At 52.1% G+C, this 19,968-nt stretch overlaps 1 protein-coding gene across 1 annotated transcript; it reads right to left on the reverse strand.

Moving 5' to 3' along the window:
• Positions 1–1,492: 1,492 nt before the first annotated feature.
• Positions 1,493–19,713, reverse strand: AKAP8 (A-kinase anchoring protein 8). The gene is made up of 14 exons (XM_047095799.1): positions 19,643–19,713; positions 17,091–17,129; positions 15,570–15,602; positions 14,785–15,061; positions 13,831–14,338; positions 13,196–13,325; positions 12,898–12,944; positions 11,506–11,539; positions 9,454–9,541; positions 6,633–6,774; positions 6,209–6,302; positions 5,656–5,786; positions 4,442–4,537; positions 1,493–2,314 (listed from the first exon to the last, which is right to left on the reverse strand). The coding sequence occupies exons 1-14, from the start codon at positions 19,659–19,661 to the stop codon at positions 1,784–1,786; spliced, it is 2,169 nt and encodes a 722-aa protein (XP_046951755.1). The 5' UTR covers positions 19,662–19,713; the 3' UTR covers positions 1,493–1,783.
• Positions 19,714–19,968: the final 255 nt, after the last annotated feature.

Raw genomic sequence — 19,968 nt, forward strand, 5'->3', positions numbered from 1 at the left:
ATAAAGGTACTCTCGGTCAAGTTTATGGCCAGTGGTGTCCCACAGATCCGTGCATAATTTGGGTACCTTCATGTTTGGCAGGTGACCCTAAGTTACTTAACCTCCCCCTGCAGTTTCTCCTCTGCACGTGGGAAATAACTGAAAGGAGGAAGCCTGCAGTTTATTCCTGTCCTCTTGGGGCAGAAGGGCATCCCTCTCTGCAATCCAAGTAGTTACTCCCATCTCGGGGAACCAGGGCCTGGTTTAAGTGTAATTGAGGAATAAAACGATTCATGTCACTTCACGACTGGGTGGGCGTGGAAGGACCACACGGAAATTTAGATAGGTTTAATGACAGGCCGTGGAGTGCATTTTACAAGAGAAGCAGAACAGAACAGTTTCATCATTCTGTCATCCTTTTTCAGACTACTGATGTGCAATGCCACCAACCTTTTTGCCTCGAGAGAAGACACTTCAAAGGGCACACACAAACTAAGGCACATCTGTGTAGTGGTGATGACAGACACAATTCAGACACCATTTTCTTGCTTACTGAGCAATTTATTTGTTTCTAGTTCTTATATTGACCTTTCATAAATATTCATCTCGTCTCCAATAAAGCTCCTTGAGAGCAGGGCCCATATCTTAACTTTTATCAGGGATTAGCACCTTGTGCACAACAGGTGCTCCTCAAGTCTTTTACCATCTAGTAAATTCCCCGCCCCCCCCCCCCCAATGCTTCCCCGAGTGAGACAGTTCAAAGCTTTGCAGGGAAACAGGCCCAGCAGTATCATTTCAAAAGGGAAGCGTCTTTCAATTCTCTTGATTATATCAAAGTATAACTCGCTTGCTACCCTTTTACACAGGCTAACTTTCCCAGATCCCTAAACCTCCAAAGGGGTAGTATTTGAAATGTGTGTATTTCACTGTATTCATTTCTTACAGATAGCATCTATCTATGGCAATTTATATTTGTTTTCCATTCATGGGAGTGACACCAAGTTTTCTTTCTAAATATATTGAAGTAGAAGCAACTCACTTTAAAGGAAGAAAAAAAAAAAAACAAACCCAACCCTGAAGTAACAAAGGTGGAACACAAATGAGGTAAAAACAAAACAAAAACTATAAAGGTGATACACCAAAGACTGAAGATTGGGAAAATAATGCCCTAGGCAAAATGTCCTCATTCTTGAGGGGCAAGCGGGAGGGTGTCCAAGGGTGCCGGTCTGTCAGATTCATGAGGCCTTTGAGAAGAGGTCACTGACGTGACAGAACCAACGTCAAGTTAACAAGATTCTGCTACATCTCGTGAGGATCACACACCACACACGGTGTGTTCCCGAAGCAGGTCAAAAACTGAAGCCAAAGCAAATTCTTGAAACTTAAAAAAAAACCAAAAAACCCTTTATAAAACAAGATACACCCTAGTATTAAGCTGCTCTCAGAAAAAAAAAAAATAATAAAAAGGGCATTCAGCCAGTTGCTGTATTTAACAAGCAAAATATCATCAAAATCTAATTACCCAACTTTTATTACTCCAACTGCAGTGTAGAGAGATTTCACAGCCACTTGGGGGAATGTACAACTTCTGCAGCCTTTAAACCAAGGCGGAAAGCCAGACAACTCTGCAACACAAGCCCGTGAGGTACACTTTTTGGAAGGAAATGGCTGGGTCTCTTCAACAAAGTTTCCAGCATATTCCAGTAACACACCTAGCACTGCTTACAAACAGTGAGAGAGAGCAATGCAAAAGGAGAGAGAGCAACGCATTTCTGAAACACATCCCCTGAAACGGGGAGGAGGCTCAGTCTGTGGGAACGTCACCTTCGGGCTCTGCATCCGTCTGCTCCGTCTGCTTCTCTTTGGCTCCCGCAGCAGCCGGGGCAGGGGCAGGGGCAGGGGCAGGGGCAGGGGCAGGAGCAGGAGCAGGAGCAGGAGCAGGGACTACCTCGGTGCCCTCCACCTCTGCTGCCACTTCGCCTCCGGCCTCAGCGGCCTCATTGCTGGCCAGGGCGGCTTCACCCCCAGCCTCTGCTTCAGCGCTGCCCTTCTCAGATGCCGTGCCACACGGTGTCTCCACTTCTCCCAGCTGTTCAGAGTGGGGGCCACGAGTGGCCTCCGCCGAGTCCACGGGGCCTTCCCCTTCGGCCAGCATTTCACTGCGTTCCGGAACAGGCGCTCCCGCCCCGTCTACGGCTCTCACTGCTGCCGTAATAACCTCAGCTAAGACCTCCGCAGCCACCTCTTCAGGTGTCTCTTCCTTATCCTCACCTCCTAAATTGTCATCTCCTTCGACTTCTGGATCAACGGCTTCATTGGTGAAAGGGTCTTCACCCTGGCCAAGAAGAGGAAAAGGTCAATGCGGCCTACAGAGCTGTCCAGATGAAAGGCTGAGGGTGGCCCAGGCGGCCAGGAGTCCGGGTTCTTATGATGCCCCTTCAACAACAGAAATGCCTTCAACTACAGCAGGGGAGTTAATCCTACGGGTGCTCAGGGCCTATGGATCCAGAAAAGCTTCACCACAACTGTTTTGCCTTTTAACTTTAATTTTCTTATTTAGTTAGCTAGGGTGTATGGTATAAGCAGAATAAGGGTGTATTCTTGGTTTTAACATTAGTAATTTCAATCTCTGCAATGGGTTTTTGAAAGATACTTTTCCCCCTTCTTCAAAGGCTTTGTAAAATTTAGAGGAGAGTATTTACAAATATTTAACACAATAACTGCTCCCCCGCCCCGGTTTTGCACTTTTTAATCCAAGCATATAATTAATAACGAAGTTCAAAAAGACCTAGGATTTCTTAACCCAATTAAAGCAAAAAAACCCTCATAACAGGAAGCTGAGTTTCAAATTTTAGTTTAAGTACACAGCCCTGGTTATATAAGAGTTGCCCCATTTTGCAGACAAGGAAATGAGTCTCAGCAACTTGTCAAAGGCCACACGACTATTAAGCATCAATCAGGATTGAACCCAAGTCAGACTCTGAGAAGCCAAACTTCTTTCAGCATATGCTACAACTGCCTCTAGTTTAGAAAAAGTAAACGTCACCACCAGCAGATTAGGAAATAGGTTTTAAAATACGGTGTTTAGGGGATGCCTGGCTGGCTCAGTTAGTGGAGCATGCGACTTTTGGTCTCAGGGTTGTGAGTTCAAGCCCCACAGTAGGCGTAGAGATGACTTAAAAAAAAAATCTTTTAAACATACGAATACATAAAATATGGTGTTTGAAGCTTGCGTCTACACCTGACTCAAGAAACTTTAAATCTGTTTAAGCCATGACACAAAACACTGACCAGTCATGGTTATTTATTTAGATCCTATGATGCCTTGGGGCGCCTGGGTGGCTCAGTCAGTTGAACGTCCAGTTGACTATTGATTTCGGCTCAGGTCATGATCCCAGAGTTGTGGGATCGAGCCCAGCGTCAGGCTCTGTGTTGTGCATGGAGCCTACTTGAGACTCCCCCTCTCCCTCCCCGAACTTCGCACACGTGTGTGCTCTCTGATTAAAAAAATAAATGCAGGGGCGCCTGGGTGGCGCAGTCGGTTAAGCGTCCGACTTCAGCCAGGTCACGATCTCGCGGTCCGTGAGTTCGAGCCCCGCGTCGGGCTCTGGGCTGATGGCTCAGAGCCTGGAGCCTGTTTCCCATTCTGTGTCTCCCTCTCTCTCTGGCCCTCCCCCGTTCATGCTCTGTCTCTCTCTCTGTCCCAAAAATAAATAAACGTTGAAAAAAAAAATTAAAAAAAAAATAAATAAATAAATAAATAAATAAATAAATAAATGCAATAAAAAAATTAGATTCTGTGATGCCTTTTTACCGGGTAGCACGAAGCATCCAATACTGGCAGGTTCAATAAATGAGAGGTGGGCAAACAGATCCTTCTAGTCAGGCTGTGCTGGAGCCTAACTGCCAGCCCTAAACAGTGAGGTCTGGGGCTGAGCATTTAACAGATGGGCTTCCCAAGGAGGAACCAGGGGCTCTTCCAGCCGGACCTCTCTCTGGGGCACCCTCTCTGGGACTTTTTATTACTCTGCTCGGGTCACTAAGGCACTGTAGTCGTGGCACCACCAGCTCTTTCCTCCCCCTCCCTCTTGTTGGTTGTCTCTGCCAGCAAGTCTCTTTTTGGCTTCTTTCCTGGATAGTTAGCATCTAACTTGCATTCTTCTTTAAGCATCTCACAATCACTTGCTCAGGATTTCATGGATATTCAAGCTTTCCCATGGTAAGCCAGCACCACTGTAGGTGCAAATCAAGCAGGACCGTGTCCCAGACCCCACGCAAGCAAGGGGGGGTCGCAGGAAACCCACCGCCGTGGAATTGCCAAACCTGACACCTTCCGGCGTCCCTTGATTCTTCAAAAGACTTAGAAATGCTAAATACTGTACTCTGGGTACAATTCTGCACTTGTAGAGTTCATCCTCCATTCCAAAAGCTTCTCCCGTACACTGGACCCCTAAGCACAAACCTTGAGGTATTTTTCCAGCATCTTCACTATGTGTCTGTTGTTCAAAACACTCTTAGCCACATGGAGACTGGTTTTCTTGAACTGTTCAGCAGCCAACTGCAAAGGGAACCAAACGTGGACTTTTAGACCTGGTGTGCAGCAAGGAGCAAGAAAACTAGCCAGGCTACCCTGAGTTGCCCTGGGATCAGCCCTAAACAAGAAAAAGACCAGTATCTTTCTTCACTGTGGCAAGTGGCAAGTCCCAAAATGCCAGACTCCCATAAGGAAAGAAGGCCCTGGAGAGACACTGGAACTGGGACAGTGTAGAAAAGTCTGATCACCACTGACACACCAGGGCCTGCCAGGTACCGTGTGCACGAACAAGCATGAAACGAGAATATTTACACATCAGATGCTATGCAGACTCAGCATGGGAAAAGGACAAGTTTTTTCTTTTCAGTTTCTTGAGTCAAGGTGACTTTATGAGTAAATTCAACGGCAGAAGTAGGGATTCTGCAACCACCTGGATTATTTTTGATCTTGGCCCACTGAAACGATACTGCTTATTTGTGTTGTGTTTCCTGGATGATCTTTAATCGACTAGGAGATGCACAGGCAGGTACTGACACCTCCGTTTGATAGTCGGGTGAACGAAGGACAGAGACAAAAACCAGGGCTCAGCAAGTGAGCTTAGGGGCCACACGCGGCCACACCCACTACTTCTGTACTCTGGCTGCTGGTGCCCATCAGCAGCAGACTTGACATGTCAAGAGACCCCATGGAAGTATCTGCCACGTGACCCTTTATAAAAAACCTGCCAACACCCTGAGTCTACACGTTTATAGCCTCAGTCCCCACCAGCTAGTTAAGCCCCAATCCGTTCTTAACTCTGGGCCCCCCAGGCCACTGTGCTCTGAATGGCCCTCAGCCTCAGCTTATAGGAAATCTGGTTTGTCAACAACTAGGAAATTTACTTGTGTGGCTTACAGGGAACATTCTCAACCAGGAGAATTTCACCTCCTCTACTGAAGTCCGTTGTTAAGTAACACATTTTCTCACATTTTAACAGAAATTCGGACGTGTCTTACAATCCACTGACGAAATGACAGACTCAACAGAGTATGTTAAAAAGCTCCTCAAGATGCTCGCATTCCCCACAAGACACAGAAGGCCCCGTGTCCCACCGGTGGCAGCCTGGAAAGGCTCGGCTGGCTCGGCACGAGGAGGGGACTCACCCTGCGGTTGTGATTGTGGTCGACCGAGTGCAGGTGCCGCTGGAGGAGCTGATGCTGCGCGGGGATCAGCATGTCACAAGCCAGGCAGTGAGCCGCCTCTATCTTCTTGAAAAAGTGCTCCTGGCCGATCCCTATGGGTACAACCCAAGTCTGGCGCAATTTGGGACAGCATCAGGTGATACTGTCCTCCTGCTCCCCAACAGGGCCCACGTTTTGTCCTGGTGGGTTCGTCCCCAAGGATCGGGTTAGGGCAGAATCTGTGACAGGCAACACCCGCCCTCTAGCAGGAGGGTGCAGACGGAAGCACATCTGCACTGGGCAATTTTACTCAACTTTTTTCATCCATCTGGTCATTTCATACAAAGGACGAAGAAACATCAGGGGGCGTAATATCACTCCGAAAAGCCACCAGTAAAGTGACCTTCATTAGACACACTCGAGGGCTTCTTTCCATTGCTAGGTGTCCCACCCGAGGGTCCTCAGGTCACATGCTCAGCAACCCTACAACGGGCTGGCTTTGCACCCAGCCGCGCGCCCCAAGACCACGACTCACCTTTGAAAGGGTCTGGTTTGGGTTTTGTGCTTTCCTTCTCCATCAGCTCCTGACGCCGTTTCTCAATTTTCTTATTCCTGTTTACGATGTACTCCTAGAGAAGATGGCACCGAATGAAATGGCAGGGCGCTGTGTCTGCCTGTCTCCCGGCCGCACCAGAGGCGGCTCACTGAGGGCGGCTGCCAAGCCCCTGGAGGAGGACAGCCCTGTCTCAGCCGCCCCGGGACGGGGAGATGGCTCTCCGAGCAGCTCGCGGGAACTACAATGGCCAGAGCGCTCGGCTCTCCCTCGGACCTGGGACTTGTACGCTGTTATTCTGGAAAGCCCAGGCCTCATACTTCCCTTCCCCGTCCCTTCTCCGTGAGGGATCCGACTCCGGCAGGCCCATCAGGAAACACTGTGATGGACACCAAGTGTGCTTTACCTGGAGGAACTGTACGGTCTTGTCAGGGAGTTTGGTACTTATAAACCTCAGTGTCTCTTTGTGAAATTTGCTTTGTAGATGCTTCTGGATTTCATCTTCTTCAAAGCTACGAAACTTGCACACAGAACAGGCGAACTGAATCCTGGAGAGGAAAGACGAAAAGAGCAATGATGCAATCAGCTCACCTCCAGTCAGAACTGCAATGGAAATGGGAAAGCAATTTCTATACCAAGACTTCTGACTTCACACAGGGCATCAGAGTAGCCATTACCCCAGGTTTCCCCATGTCAAGAATGGGAGTAAAACCTTGCGAGTAGTTCAGGGAGGTGATTCATGCACCATTCCAGTCTGCTGGGCCCAAAGGCCCCTAAGAGAGCACCCTAAGGTGGAGATTTTCCAAAACTGTGGACTCTCTAAAAGCCTCCAGACCACTGCTCTGGGGGGGCATAGTAATTCCATAACTTCTTTCTGCAGCCACCAGAATAACATGAGATAACCTCATTTATTTATTTATTTATTTATTTATTTATTTATTTATTTATTTATTTATTTATTTTTATTTTGGGACAGAGAGAGACAGAGCATGAACGGGGGAGGGGCAGAGAGAGAGGGAGACACAGAATCGGAAACAGGCTCCAGGCTCCAAGCCATCAGCCCAGAGCCTGACGCAGGGCTCGAACTCACGGACCGCGAGATCGTGACCTGGCTGAAGTCGGACGCTTAACCGACTGCGCCACCCAGGCGCCCCGAGATAACCTCATTTAAAAACATTGTTTTTACATGTTTATCTTTGAGAGAGAGCACGCAAGCAAGCTCATTGATTGGGGGAGGGGCAGAGAGAGGGAGACACAGAATCCGAAGCAGGCTCCAGTCTCTGAGCTGTCAGCACAGAACCCAACGCGGGGCTTGAACCCATGAACTGCGAGATTATGACCTAAGCCGAAGTCAGATGCCCAACCACTGAACCACTCAGGCACCGCTGTATACTCTTTTTAATGTTTATTTTCGAGAGAATGGACATGAGCAGGGGAGGGGCAGAGAGACAGAGGGAGACACAGAATCCAAAGAAGGCTCCAGGCTCTGAGCTGTCAGCACAGAGCCCGAAGTGGGGCTCCAACCCACGAACCTCGAGATCATGGCCTGAGCTGAAGTCGGATGCCCAATGGACTGAGCCACCCAGGCACCCCTGAGGTAACCTCCGTGAGGGGGTATTCCTGGAAGACCTTACACAATTTAAAACCTATAAAACCCAAGATAAGTTTTCCCATGGGACTCAATGTAAAGACCTGTCATATCAAATTTTACAGCTAAAACCACATTTCTTTGTTGCCTGCTTTCAAAATCTCACAAATGCAGTCACGCTGTAGGGCAAGAGGAGAGCAGCTTGCAGAGCCCTATGCCCCCAGAGCGGGGCGCTGCTTCCCTCGGCTCTGCCCGGGAGGCCCTGGCGCACATGGGGTAATAGCATGGACCCGGTGGCACTCAGGAGTCCTCATCTACCAACTCAGACTGCTGCCGGCCCCCAATGGCAGGCTTCTCCTCTCTGGACAAGATATGACATTTACTTTTGCACATACTCTCATTGGAGGAGTGCACAGAAAAAGTTCTGGGGCCCTATGTGTACGAATGCGTACAACTCTCAGGAAGCTACCAAATAAATACAGGGTCCACGCTTCCTTGTGACTCTTTCTCCAAGTCTCTTTGAGGACCCTCTCTCACTAGGGTGGAGTCTAAAGATTCCTTCTGAAGAAAATGTCATCTCCGTTCTCATACAGCATGGAAATAGACCTGATCTAGCCATCGTTCGTTACTTATTCATTTATAAACAAGCATTTCAGGGACGCCTGGGTGGCTCAGTTGGTTAACCGCCCGACTCCTGATTTCGGCTCAGGTCGTGATCTCCTGGTTCATGAGTTTGAGCCGCACATCGGGCTCCGTGCTAATGGTGCAGAGCCTGTTTGGGATTCTCTCTCTCCCTCTCTCTCTGCCCCTTCCCTGCTTGCTCACTCCCAAAATAAGTAAATAAACTTAAAAAACTAAAAATAAAAACAAAAACAAAAACAAATGTTTCGATGAATTTCTGTTTAACACTTGGAAGTGCCTACTTTCCAGTTCCTGGCTTTCCTGCCTCTACAGTTAGCTCTTTTGCTAACATCTGTTTTGCACTTCTCTGCACAGGAAAAGCACCACCCCATTTGAGCCATAAAGGATTCCCCATCAGGTCATACAGAGAGCCTGTGTGTAGAGAAACAGCCACAAGCAGTCAAGGCCTGAGCAACCAAACGCTCACAAGGCCACCAGTGGTTTCCATTTCTAGTCAGCAGCCACCTGATCACTGAAAAGGCAGAGAGGCACATGGTGTGGTCACACCAACACCCTTCGCACTTTTGCAATTCTTTTTATACCTAGAGACTAAGTTTGTAAAGTAGCACCTAAACGTATACAATTGCCATGCCGAACTCCAGAGGTGGTCGGGATTTGGTCAAGACACCCAAAGCACCTTCTTAGCAGCTCTGCTGAAGTTCACCTGTCTGGGGTGACAGATATAAGCCGCGGACTGGGAAACTCCCTACGGGTCGGCAGGAGAGCAATAGCGCCCCCTGCTGGACACATGCGGGCCAGCGACTCACTGGCAAGAACGTAGTGCCATCGGCATCTCCCAAGTTTTGTCTCCTCTCGACCTCACTTGCATTTCCTGACAGACACCACAGTCAGATCAAACCAGACCGCTCCTGCGTTGTGCAGTGAAGACAGATGAGCTCAGGAGAACCTCACCAGTGCCCGGGTTCCTGCCAACCTCCCCCCGGGCCTGCCTCCTCACCTGTCTGCCGCTCGGTCTCGCATGCGGTCTCTCCTCCTTTGCTTTTCCTTTCTCTTCTTTACTTCATCATCCTCATCGTCCTTCTCTCCTGTAACAGAGAAGTCCCTTCGAGACGCCCTGAGGAGCCTGCAGAGATGCTGAGCACCAGGGCTTGATGGGGACCACGGCTCGGCCACCACCAGGCAACCCGTGCCTGCTGCCACCTCCAACACAGCAGGGTCAGGATACCCTGAGGCACCAATAGTCTGTCAAAGGCTCCCATCAGGGATAAGCCTTTGATGAGAACCCTTGGGAGTTCTCAGGGAGTCAGCTCACATGCCCCCATGGTGTGACGAGGCTGGGATGGGCCAGGGACCCGGCCTGCCCATCCCACTCACACCACAGCCACCTGCTCTCTCTCTGTCCTTCCCTATCCTGCTTTTCTGATCCAGTGCCCTGCCATCGGTCTTCTCCCAAGATCACTTAAGGAGAGAGAGAAGCGATTCTTCCCAGATAAGAGGCAGCAGCGGGAAGGCCTCAGAAAATAGAGCAAGCCGCTCTACCGCCCTCCGTCCCACCTCTAGGTGGACCATGACGACTGTCCCGTCAGCCTCCTCTGAACTAGGGCCTCAGCAGGTCTGACAGTCCTTGCTGGCCCGAACTCTATCTTCCACTCACAAAAACCGTCCATCTAGGGCTTTCCCAGGGCTACGAGGGAAGCAGTCCTAGAAACAAAAGTGGGAAGAGACCAATTGGTCCTCCGTCCGTCCCCTGGGGCCAGCGCAGAGGCTCCTCTGAGCGCTGTGCAGCCCAGCGTCCCGGCGTGAAGCGAGGCCAGGCCAGGTCACCACGGCTCAGGGCCAGGGCCAGACACTGAAAAAAGGTTGGATAAGCATCTGAACTGTAACCCCTACCCCTGATGCCAGTCACGAGACTGTCCCACGAAGATGGCGACCGGCGTGCGCTGCTCAGAAGCCTCTCAAAAGGGCGTGTGGGATTTTTGGCAAGAGGTCACTGCCTGAAACTATTACTGTTGTTTAATAGCAAAGTCATCCCGGGTAGGTAGCAGGACCTGCGCGCAATAAACATGTCACCTTTGCTTTAGCATTTACCCTGCTGCATGAGCTGCGTACTGCTGTGTGGTCCCAAACCATAGGAGTAATCACTTCAATAAACGATGTGGGAGGGCCTCAGAGGGTTGGCCAAGTCTAAACACACAGAAGGAGCATCTAAGCCAGGGGCCTGCAGATTTATGGCAGCAGAGCCACAAAGGAGCCAGCCTGTGATTCTTGGGGAAAACCAGCTATGGACAGACCAATGGGAACAGGAAAAGAAACAAATGGCAAGCTCAAGGCCACGGTGTCTCAGGCTGCTTCTCCACACCCCCCTGAAAGGGTTGAAACTTGCTCTGCTCTTGCCGCTTACTTGAGACTCTTCGGTCTCCCACAATGGCACTGATGAGACCTGCTGAGCAGGGAATATCTCTGGAGGACCCGGGCTTGGGTGCACGTGACAGGCCCTCCCCTTCCCCACCCCCCACCCCCAGCTCCCAACCCAGGAAGGTGTCTGAACTCAGTCCCACACAGCCATGTGTGCTGCTGCCGCCAGCATGCCCACCACAGAGGCTGAGAGCACAACGCTGGGCTGGCAACGCAGGGAAGTGCGAAAAGAAAGAAGCCCAGGAAAAAACAGTACAGGGACCTGCAACAGGCCAATAGGGAACAGAGCGGACAGGCTGGAGAGCACCTTTTCTTTTCTTTCTTGCGTTTCTGAGACTCTCCCTTCCCTGCCACTGCAAGCTGCTGCACATACTCAGAGATGAGGTTTGCCCCCTCTCGTGACAGCCTGTATCAAGTGAGGCAGACAGACCTGTTTCCAGCAAGTGCTGCTCTAAGCACTGGAGCAAAGCCTGGGGGTGAGCACCACGGCCAAGGCCCACCCAGTGGCCACGGCCCCTCTTCTGCCCTGAGCCGCCAGGCCCTCCATCCAGGCCCTGGGCTTGCTCAGAAGTCCAGCCTGGCCGGGAGCCGGGCAGTCACAGCAAAGCTCAGAGGGACATGGAGCGATGCCTACCTCTCTGCCTCCCGGAGTCAAAGAACTCGTCCTCCTGAAAAAGGGCACACACAAAGTTGGACGGTGAGGTGGAGTTTCCAGAACTCTCCACAACCAACCTAGCACCCTGCCACCACCTGGTCACAATGTGTCAGGACAAGTCTCAGGGCAGTGGGATAGAGGCTGTGTGTGTCCTATCACTATTCCTGGTTGCCTTCTGAGATTCTGTAACGACTAAAGTACTGTTTTATTAAAGTCAGTGGCCCTCTTTCAGTTCTTTCTAAAGCTAAAGAATTCCCTCTGGCAAACACACCCGCACAGTTCTGCACATGGGAATGCCAACAGCCCATCCATCAGCTCTACATCAAGAAACCCTGATTTGTGGGATGCTAGTTCCAGCACTCTTTACTGAAAAGGAGCTTTACCAAATTTCCAGGCCATCTGTTTACATTTATCAAGGTAATAACAAATGCACCTAACTGAAAAGTGCAATACTGCCCATAATTCTTAGCCATCAAGCTCAAGGTTAAATTACTCAGCAGCAGATACACAGAATATCTAGATCCCAGACTCGAGATCTAGGGAAGCTAGATAAAGAGCAAGTAAGATTCGCCCAGAAAAACCCGAAAATTCACTGTATTCTGCCTCCCCGACCCCCCACCCATCTGAGCATCAGAAGGACTTGGTTGAGACCTTCATATACTCAGATCTCCAGGCCCTGCCCCAGACATGGATCAGAATTTGCAGGGAGTGGGACGGGTAGGCAAAGGCTGACTCCCTAGGTGCTTGTGCATGGTCCTGGCTAAGAGTTGGCCTTAAATGCCTCTCTCATGATTGGTTTTGAAGGCGGAAAAACATGGAGGCAGCTGAGCACCAGCACAAAGCGGGCAGTAAGTAAGGCTTCCGTGCCCGTTTGAAAGCCTCAGCACACACAGCCCACTGCACTTACCACGTGCGGAGCTAGGAACATCACTGAGGACACAGGAGTGTCTGTGGGGGAAGGGCTGGGAGTGTTTTCAGGAAGAGAAGCATCGTTGGTTTTTGTTTTAGAGAGAGAGAGTGAGAGAGAGCGCGCGCACAAGCAGGGGAAAGGGGCAGAGGGAGAGAGAGAATCCCAAACAGGTTCTGGGCTGTCAGCGTGTAGAGCCAGACGCAGGGCTTGATCCCACGACCCTGGGATCATGACCTGAGCAGAAATCAAGAGTCGGACACTCAACCAACTGAGCCCCAGGAAGGGAAGTACTGTTAGAAGTACAAATCTTGAGCTGCAAGTCAGACTCTTAAATCCACTCACACAGCAGTCAAGTCTACCACAGAAGCTGTTCCTGCCTCTTTGGGAGAGAGAGGGTAATAATGTAAAGAAGAAATCCCACACCAGAAACAAAGGAGGCTGACCAGTGAAGTTGGACTTACACCCCTGAATTCTTCATCTCCTGACCGGAAGTCAGCAGCTCCATCATCTACCAGACACAAAGAAGAGGGAAAATCAGCCCCTCCGTAGTTAGTCCGCTCCCTCCTTTCACCCTCCCAAGCTCACCGCCCAGAGCAGCCAGCACTTGTCCTGACTACAGTGGGGGCCATGGGAGTGCGGGTGATACGCGCCACCCTGGAGTTCAACACACGCCCACTGTATGGACGGGCAGGAGGAGCGCCAAGCACAAAAACGGACACATCTCACACCCACCCGGGCCTGCTGGCCCCCAGGGCATACCATTTTCAGAAAAATCTCCTTCGCTGTCAGCCCGGGCCAGTTTGGTGTCAGGCTCATCGTAGATGTGCAACTGCTTCCGTTTCCTGCCCATGCTGTCTGGGCCACAGCGGTCAAACCCTCTCCGTCTGGGCTACAGACACAAGCACATCCGATGTACCGCTTACCCCGACCATTAAGAAACCCCAGAGAAAAGAAGCTCGGAGAAGTTGTAAGATCAGAGAACAAACGCAGGAAAGATCTTTGATCTTGTCACAAAACAAACAAAGATGACTGTAGTTGAACCCTCCCACCACCCACAATTTTATGCTAAGAAGTTGGACACAAAAACCCACATATTATGTGATCACGTTCCCGTGAAAGGTCTAAGAGAGGTAAATCTACAAAGACAGAAAGATTAACAGTTGTCAAGACTGGAGTAGAGAGCAGGGAGTGACTGCTAATGGCAGAGGTTGGCTTCTTTCTGGATTGATGGAAATGCTGTAAAATTAGACGGTGGTGAAGGTTGCGCAATTCTGTACGTTTTTACTAACACTCAATTGCACACTTAAAAAATGAGTGAATTTTACAGTACCCGAATTTTCCCCAATAAAGCTGTTTGAGAAGTTGGCAGATTAGAGAACTTCCCAAGGGCTTACCCGATCCCTCATCCGGGTCTGTGACCGGCCGCATCCATAGGGCGCAGAGTTGTCATAGCCGCCGGCCCCCTGCATGCCCATTACACTGAAGTCTGGGGCCATGGACTGGGAGAAGAGGGAAGGCGGTGGCCTGCTGGGGGAGGGGCCTCCCAGGCCCCGCCCACCCACATAGTTCATCTCCGTCCAGGGAGCAGAAAGGGGCTCGGAGGAGGCTGCCGGCGGCGGCGGCGGCGGCAAGAAAGGGTCGCTGCGCATGAAGGTGCTGGGGGTGCTCCGGTCCTGAAAGCGGCCCTGGCCCTGGCCCTGGCCCCGGCCCCGCATGAAGCCATCAAGGGAGCCCCGCTCACGGGCTGGGTCCCGGCAGTCACTGTACTGACTGTTAAAGCCCCCATTTCGGTCAGGCCCCAGGTCAAAATCATAATCGTAGCTGTAGCTGGGGCGGTACGGATGGTGCTCAGGCAGACAAGACCTGGAGTCATAGGACTCAAACGACTGGAAGCGGAAGGAGCTGCAAAGGAAGCATAACCATCACTTCACTCTGGGCCCAAGCGCAAGTCTCCCGCAAAGCTGGCTTCACGACATTCAGAACAGCACACGGCACCACCACGCAGCCCTCCTGAAAGCTCAGAAGGCAAAGCGCACCAACGATCCCCCTTGAACGCTGTTGAACGAGGTGCATGGAGCCCTTGGCTGTGAGAACAAGAGGGTCTACAGGTACCTGACGCAGACACAAGGAGTCTGGTGTCATTTAGCTAACAGTCATACCCTAAGCCCCACCACTCAGGAAACCAGAAAGTCCTATTACAATGCCTCTGCCCCAATAACGCCCAACTCATCTACTCCATGTTCAGGAAGGAGCTGAGGAAAACCCTCCCTGGAAGAGGGGGTGCCCACTGCCATCTGCACAAAGCTGGGGTGTGGGATCCCCAGGGAAGGGCTCAGGTCCATAATCACCTCTCCCGGTCCTGCATGCCCTCCCCACCGCCGCTGCTCCCGCCCCTGCCTCCTTCCTTGGACATCATGTCCAAACGTTGATTGATCTTGGCGATGAGAGAGTCGGAATTGTCGGTGCACGGCTCTGGACCATAAGAAGCCATGTGCATGGCAGGGCCCCCAGCTCCCAGGCTGTCGCTGGCCTTGGTGGCCTCCCACGAGGCTGGGCCATAGCTGTAGGTCGCTCCTGTGGTGACGCTGGTGTTCTGGGCACCATAATAATTGTAGTTTTCATAACCTGCCACGGGGAGGAAGAGCCAAATCAGACCTCAGCGGCCCCAAGGTCAGTCTACAGCAGCCACGTCTGGAGAGAAGCACTCGCTGCCCACAGAGAAGGAAGACTGTCAAGGAACCAAGTGGCGCTGGCATCACCCCACGCTGTAAATATCACCCGCCAAGGGGCGGCAAGAGAAGGACAGAGGCTGAGCCTCAGCCACGAGTGGTTGGCTTTCTGCACCAGATCTGAACACTTGCTCCCCACTCAAAGCCAGAGGTGGCTGAGAGCCCGTGAATGGCAGTTGGGGCTGCTGCTCCCATAACACAGTCACGATCCCCAGCTGCCAGCAAGTTCCTGACACTGCCTGGGCCTGCCAAGCCTTCAGGAGAGCTGTGGGCACAGCCAGAATAGGACGCGGGGGGGGTAGGGGGGCATGGGGAGGGGTTAGGTCTCTGTATCCCAGCCCCTCTGGGATCGGGTGGCCGATCAGAAGCCTTCTTGCGCGCCCACAGATCCCCAGAGGGCCTACCTTGCCAGCTGGCCACACCAGTTCCGTATGCACCTGAGACAAACAAAAATAGACAAGAGCTTTGTTTACACAATGAAAGTGCCTGAGACACACACACCACCCCCCCCAGCCCCAACTGTCACCTTACTCCACCAACCGCAGGTCTAGGGCTGTGGGCAGCTGTGGCAGTGCTGTGGGAGGGGCACCCCTGGTTGGCCACTGAGGCCAGGAATGGCTGGGGCCCACTAGCTGTAAAACTCATTTCCTACAGCTCTACTCAGCTAAGCATGATCCAGACTTCTCTTGTAGGCAAGCCTGATCTCCCCCATCAGGACAATGAGAAAGGACAAGTGCAGCCTTCCCAGGAAGTGTCCAGTGTGGGCCACCAGCCAAGAGGCGGACAAGGCTAGATCCTCTGGCAGAACCCTTTGAAAGTGCCCGTTCTCGCCACTTGCCAGAGCTCAGGCACCGCTAACACAGTGAGTACATCAGTGGAAGATTGTGTCCCCAACTCAACTAAGCAAGGGGACATTATGTACCCAAGCGACATGGAAAAAGCTTCCTCCTGGGAAACTTGGTGATGGGAGAAAAAGTGACCCCACCACCCTCAATGGTGCTGGGGGCAAATTCCGGGGTCAGAGAACAAAGAAAGCCCTCATCCCATCCCCTGGAACAAATGCTGGCAAAAAGCAGACAACCTCGCCACCAGGGAGGACATTCTGGTCCTTTAAACATCCTGAGCATCCAGCATTATGATCTAGATTCCAGAGCAGGGCCAGCAAACAGGGCCCCAGGCCAAATCTAGCCCACTGCCTGTTTTTGTACAGCCCGCAAGCTAAGGATGGGTGTTAGCTTTGTAAATGGTTGGAGACGGGAAGGGAAAAAAAAAGAAAAAAAAAAAAAGAATATTTCATGATGTGAATTTTGACATGAAATGCACCATTTATGTATTTGTCAAAACTCACAGAACTGTGCAACCACAGCGACTATTAATTTAAACTGTGGATTGTAATTAACGGCAATGTATTGACATTGACTTGTTACTGACAATAAACATACTGCACTAGTGCAAGATATTAATAATAAAGGAAACTGCTGGCGTGAAAGGAGACTATCTGCTCAACCCCGTTAAGTCTAAAACTACTAAAAAATAAAGTCTATTAATCATAAAAATCTCTTATCATACCCTCAGCTATTTGCTCTAAATAATAAATCCCTAAAATAAAGGCTCTTTCACCACGTATGAAAACTATACGGTATGTAAATTTCAGTATCTTTAAATATTGCTGGCACACAACCACGTCTGTTTTTTTATAAACATCTCTGGGACTTTTGCATGGCAGAGACCGTATAGCCCCAAAGCCAAAAAAGTTTACTATGCAGCCCTTTACAGAAAAGGTCTCCTCCAGATCCTTGGGCTAGCCCTAGTGTGCCTAGTGTGCCTGTCACGCTCTCCAGGTTACGGTCACCGTCCCGGGCTCTGGCAGGCTAGCGCCTCAGGTGTGTGTGGGGTGGAATCCACGCCTCCCCGTGAAGTCTTACCTTGGGTGTTGGTGGGTCCAGCACTCCATGCCCCATAGCCTGCGAAGAGAAGACCTGTGAGTTAGGATCCTATTTGTCACACGGAAAACGGGTGCTTCTGAGGTGCTCTAAGGCACCTAGAGTGGTCGCCTTCAAGGACAGTTCAGTGCCAGCCTCACAAGAAGGCAGCATAACCACAACACTGTCCCTCTAAAACTCCTGAGCGGGCTGATTGCCATTACCACACTCCACACACAGGCTTGAGGTCAAAGCAGAAAAGAGTGGGGGGGATAGACTTTGGGGCCAGCTCTGCCAGTAGCCTGTGGAGGAAGCTTGGCCTGAGCTTCCATTCACAACCCGGGATGACACAGGACAAGGTGCCAGCTAACCCAGGACTAGGATACAGTTGTGTCCACATTCCCAGTTTGGCCCACCCACCAAGCAGTCCTAAGTCCCCCATAACTGAGAACAAAGTTCAGAATTTGGAGACGACTGTGCCTCTCCAGGCCTCACTTCTTTGTGACCACGGACCCTCCCTCCCATGCTCCCCTGGGCCTTCATGTCCCAGGGCTTCAGCCTGGCCTAAGGCATCCGGGCTGCAGTCCTCTCTGTGGTGGCTCCCCTTGCCCCTGCAGACTCCCATGACAGCATCTGTCTGGGCCCTCTTCATTTCTGTGTCCCTGGAGCCTCAAACGGAGCTGGGCACAGGCAGCCATCCACACCTGTCAATGATCCTCACCTTTACAAAACAGGAATATACCCTGTCTCTCTTTCCAGAACAACCCAAGCCACTAGCCAAGTGCCTAGTGTGTGCCCACACATGACAGGCAATGGGCACATGTTGGTTGGTGTCCCCGAATGCCATTTAGAGATGACAGAGCTAAGCCTTGGAGATTCAGAGACACATTGCTGAAGTTTGCCCTTTGCAGGCTACGGTCTCCCTTGCCACACAGCCTTTTCTACGCCTGTGCGGTAGAAAAACAGAGTAGTGATCCTAACGGCAAGTGACCAACTACAGAACACTAGTCTAAATACCATATACTAACCACATAACCTCATAACGCCCCTTCAAATAGATAATATTTACCCTATTGTCCCAGAGGCTCAAGAGGCTGGCACTTGCCCATGATCATGGAGCTGGAGAATGGAAGAACTGAGACATGAACTCAGATGTAGGTGCCTCCTATGGTCAGGAACCAACTGTCAAGGCTCAGCGAGTCCTGAGAAATAACTCGAGGTGGAAAAGCCACAGAGGGACTCAAGGAGGCCCCAGCATCTAACCGGAACCTGAAGGGTTCTGGCAGGTAGGCAGTCAGGAGCATAAAACCTCTTCGTGTTCAGGACGTGCATAGGGCAGGGTTACTGGCTGAAAGATCTGGTGGGAAGCAGGCAAGGAATTGCGAGACCCAGGTAGACTGCAGAGAAGACGGGGAAAGCCAGGATGAGCCACCCCAGAACACTGGAGACACCCAAGCACACCAGGCACCTCAACAGCTCTCTTGCAATTCCTTCTGCTGGATCCTAACACTGCCACCTTTCAAGATCAGTGCCTTTCTTTAGCTGTTGTAACGAAGATCAGACTGCTTGCTTCCCCAACCTCGAATAGATACTTGGATAGGGACGGCATCTGGTTAAGCCCCCCACCCCACCTATTCCAACATCAACTGTTCTCCACGGACAAACTTGGCTTCCAGCGCACAGCAAAAGCATCCTAGAAATCTCGGATTCTGGACACTGAGAGCCAGTCGCTCGAGAAAACCCGTCCTGCCGCAGACCCTGAGGCCCAAGTGGGGAAAAGGCACGTCCCCTCTTACACAGCCCCCAGACACCTCCAGGCCACAACGAGAGACTGCCTGAAGGAAGGCCAAGAATCTGCCACCACCCCAGGGCACATCAGGTTTGCAATTCTGCACGAGACCCAACACCTGACCCTCGAAGTCCTGTCCTAGGCCAGCACGAGTCACGTATGCGGCAGGCGCCCGCCGACACTAGCCCCTGCGGAGACCGCGCACTGGTGGGGCAAGGTCCGACCAGCGCCGCCGGGACGGCTTCCGGGACCGGCGCGACGGAGCACGTGCACAGCGTGCAGCCCCGGCCAAGCCTCACATCCCCGAGATGGGCAGCCGAACTCCCTCGGCCTCCAACCGCGGGCCCGGCGCCCCACAAGCTCGTGCCGTGGCTCCGCCCCCGGGCGCCGCCATTTTGTGGTCTTCCGAAGCGGGAAGGCGGACCTCCGAGCGGCGGGGTCGACCGGGCCAGTCCCGCCGGGTCTGAGGGGTAGAAACGGCTAGGACAGCCCAAGGCGCCCCCCGAAGCCCGCCGCAGCGTCGGCCCGCCGAACCCCGCCCGCCTCCTCAGGCCTCGTCGGCCAATCCCCACGCAGCGCCCTGGGAGCGACGACTCCGAGGTCCAATGAGCAGCGCGCGCGCGCCCCGGCCTCCTCTCCGCTGGGTCGGGCTGGAGTAACCGTGCTCAGGCGTAGGCCCTGTCCCCGCGGCCCTCTACGCAGCGGCGGCTGCGTCGCCCGAGCAGCGCCTAGCCACCCCACCTCGAAATGAGCCGCCCAAACGAACCTCCGTAGCCCTGCTCCATGTCTTCAGCTCGGCCCGCCAGCAGCCCCTTTTTCTAGGGTGCCACAGGACGCATGCGCGCAACACACTTTCCGACGTCCGCTACTGGAAGACCAGGCGCATACGTCACTCCTTCCGCACCCCACCACTGGCTGGCTTTCGCGGCGCACCCGCCCGTCGCCCCAGTCGGCCTTCCGGTTGCTTGGAATCGGCTTTCACGGCATCTTGGGAGTTTTGGTCCGGACACGGAGTCTTACTCTGCGCAGGCGCGTCCCTCTAGCTCCCCGCCGCCAGTGCGCAGTCGCACCCCCACCCTTTCCCGGGTCCCG

This window comes from Lynx rufus, unplaced genomic scaffold (genome assembly GCF_022079265.1).
Source record: "Lynx rufus isolate CCGP_SWC_20201006 ecotype Redwood Valley unplaced genomic scaffold, mLynRuf1.p SCAF_4, whole genome shotgun sequence".
NCBI classification, from domain to species: domain Eukaryota; kingdom Metazoa; phylum Chordata; class Mammalia; order Carnivora; family Felidae; genus Lynx; species Lynx rufus.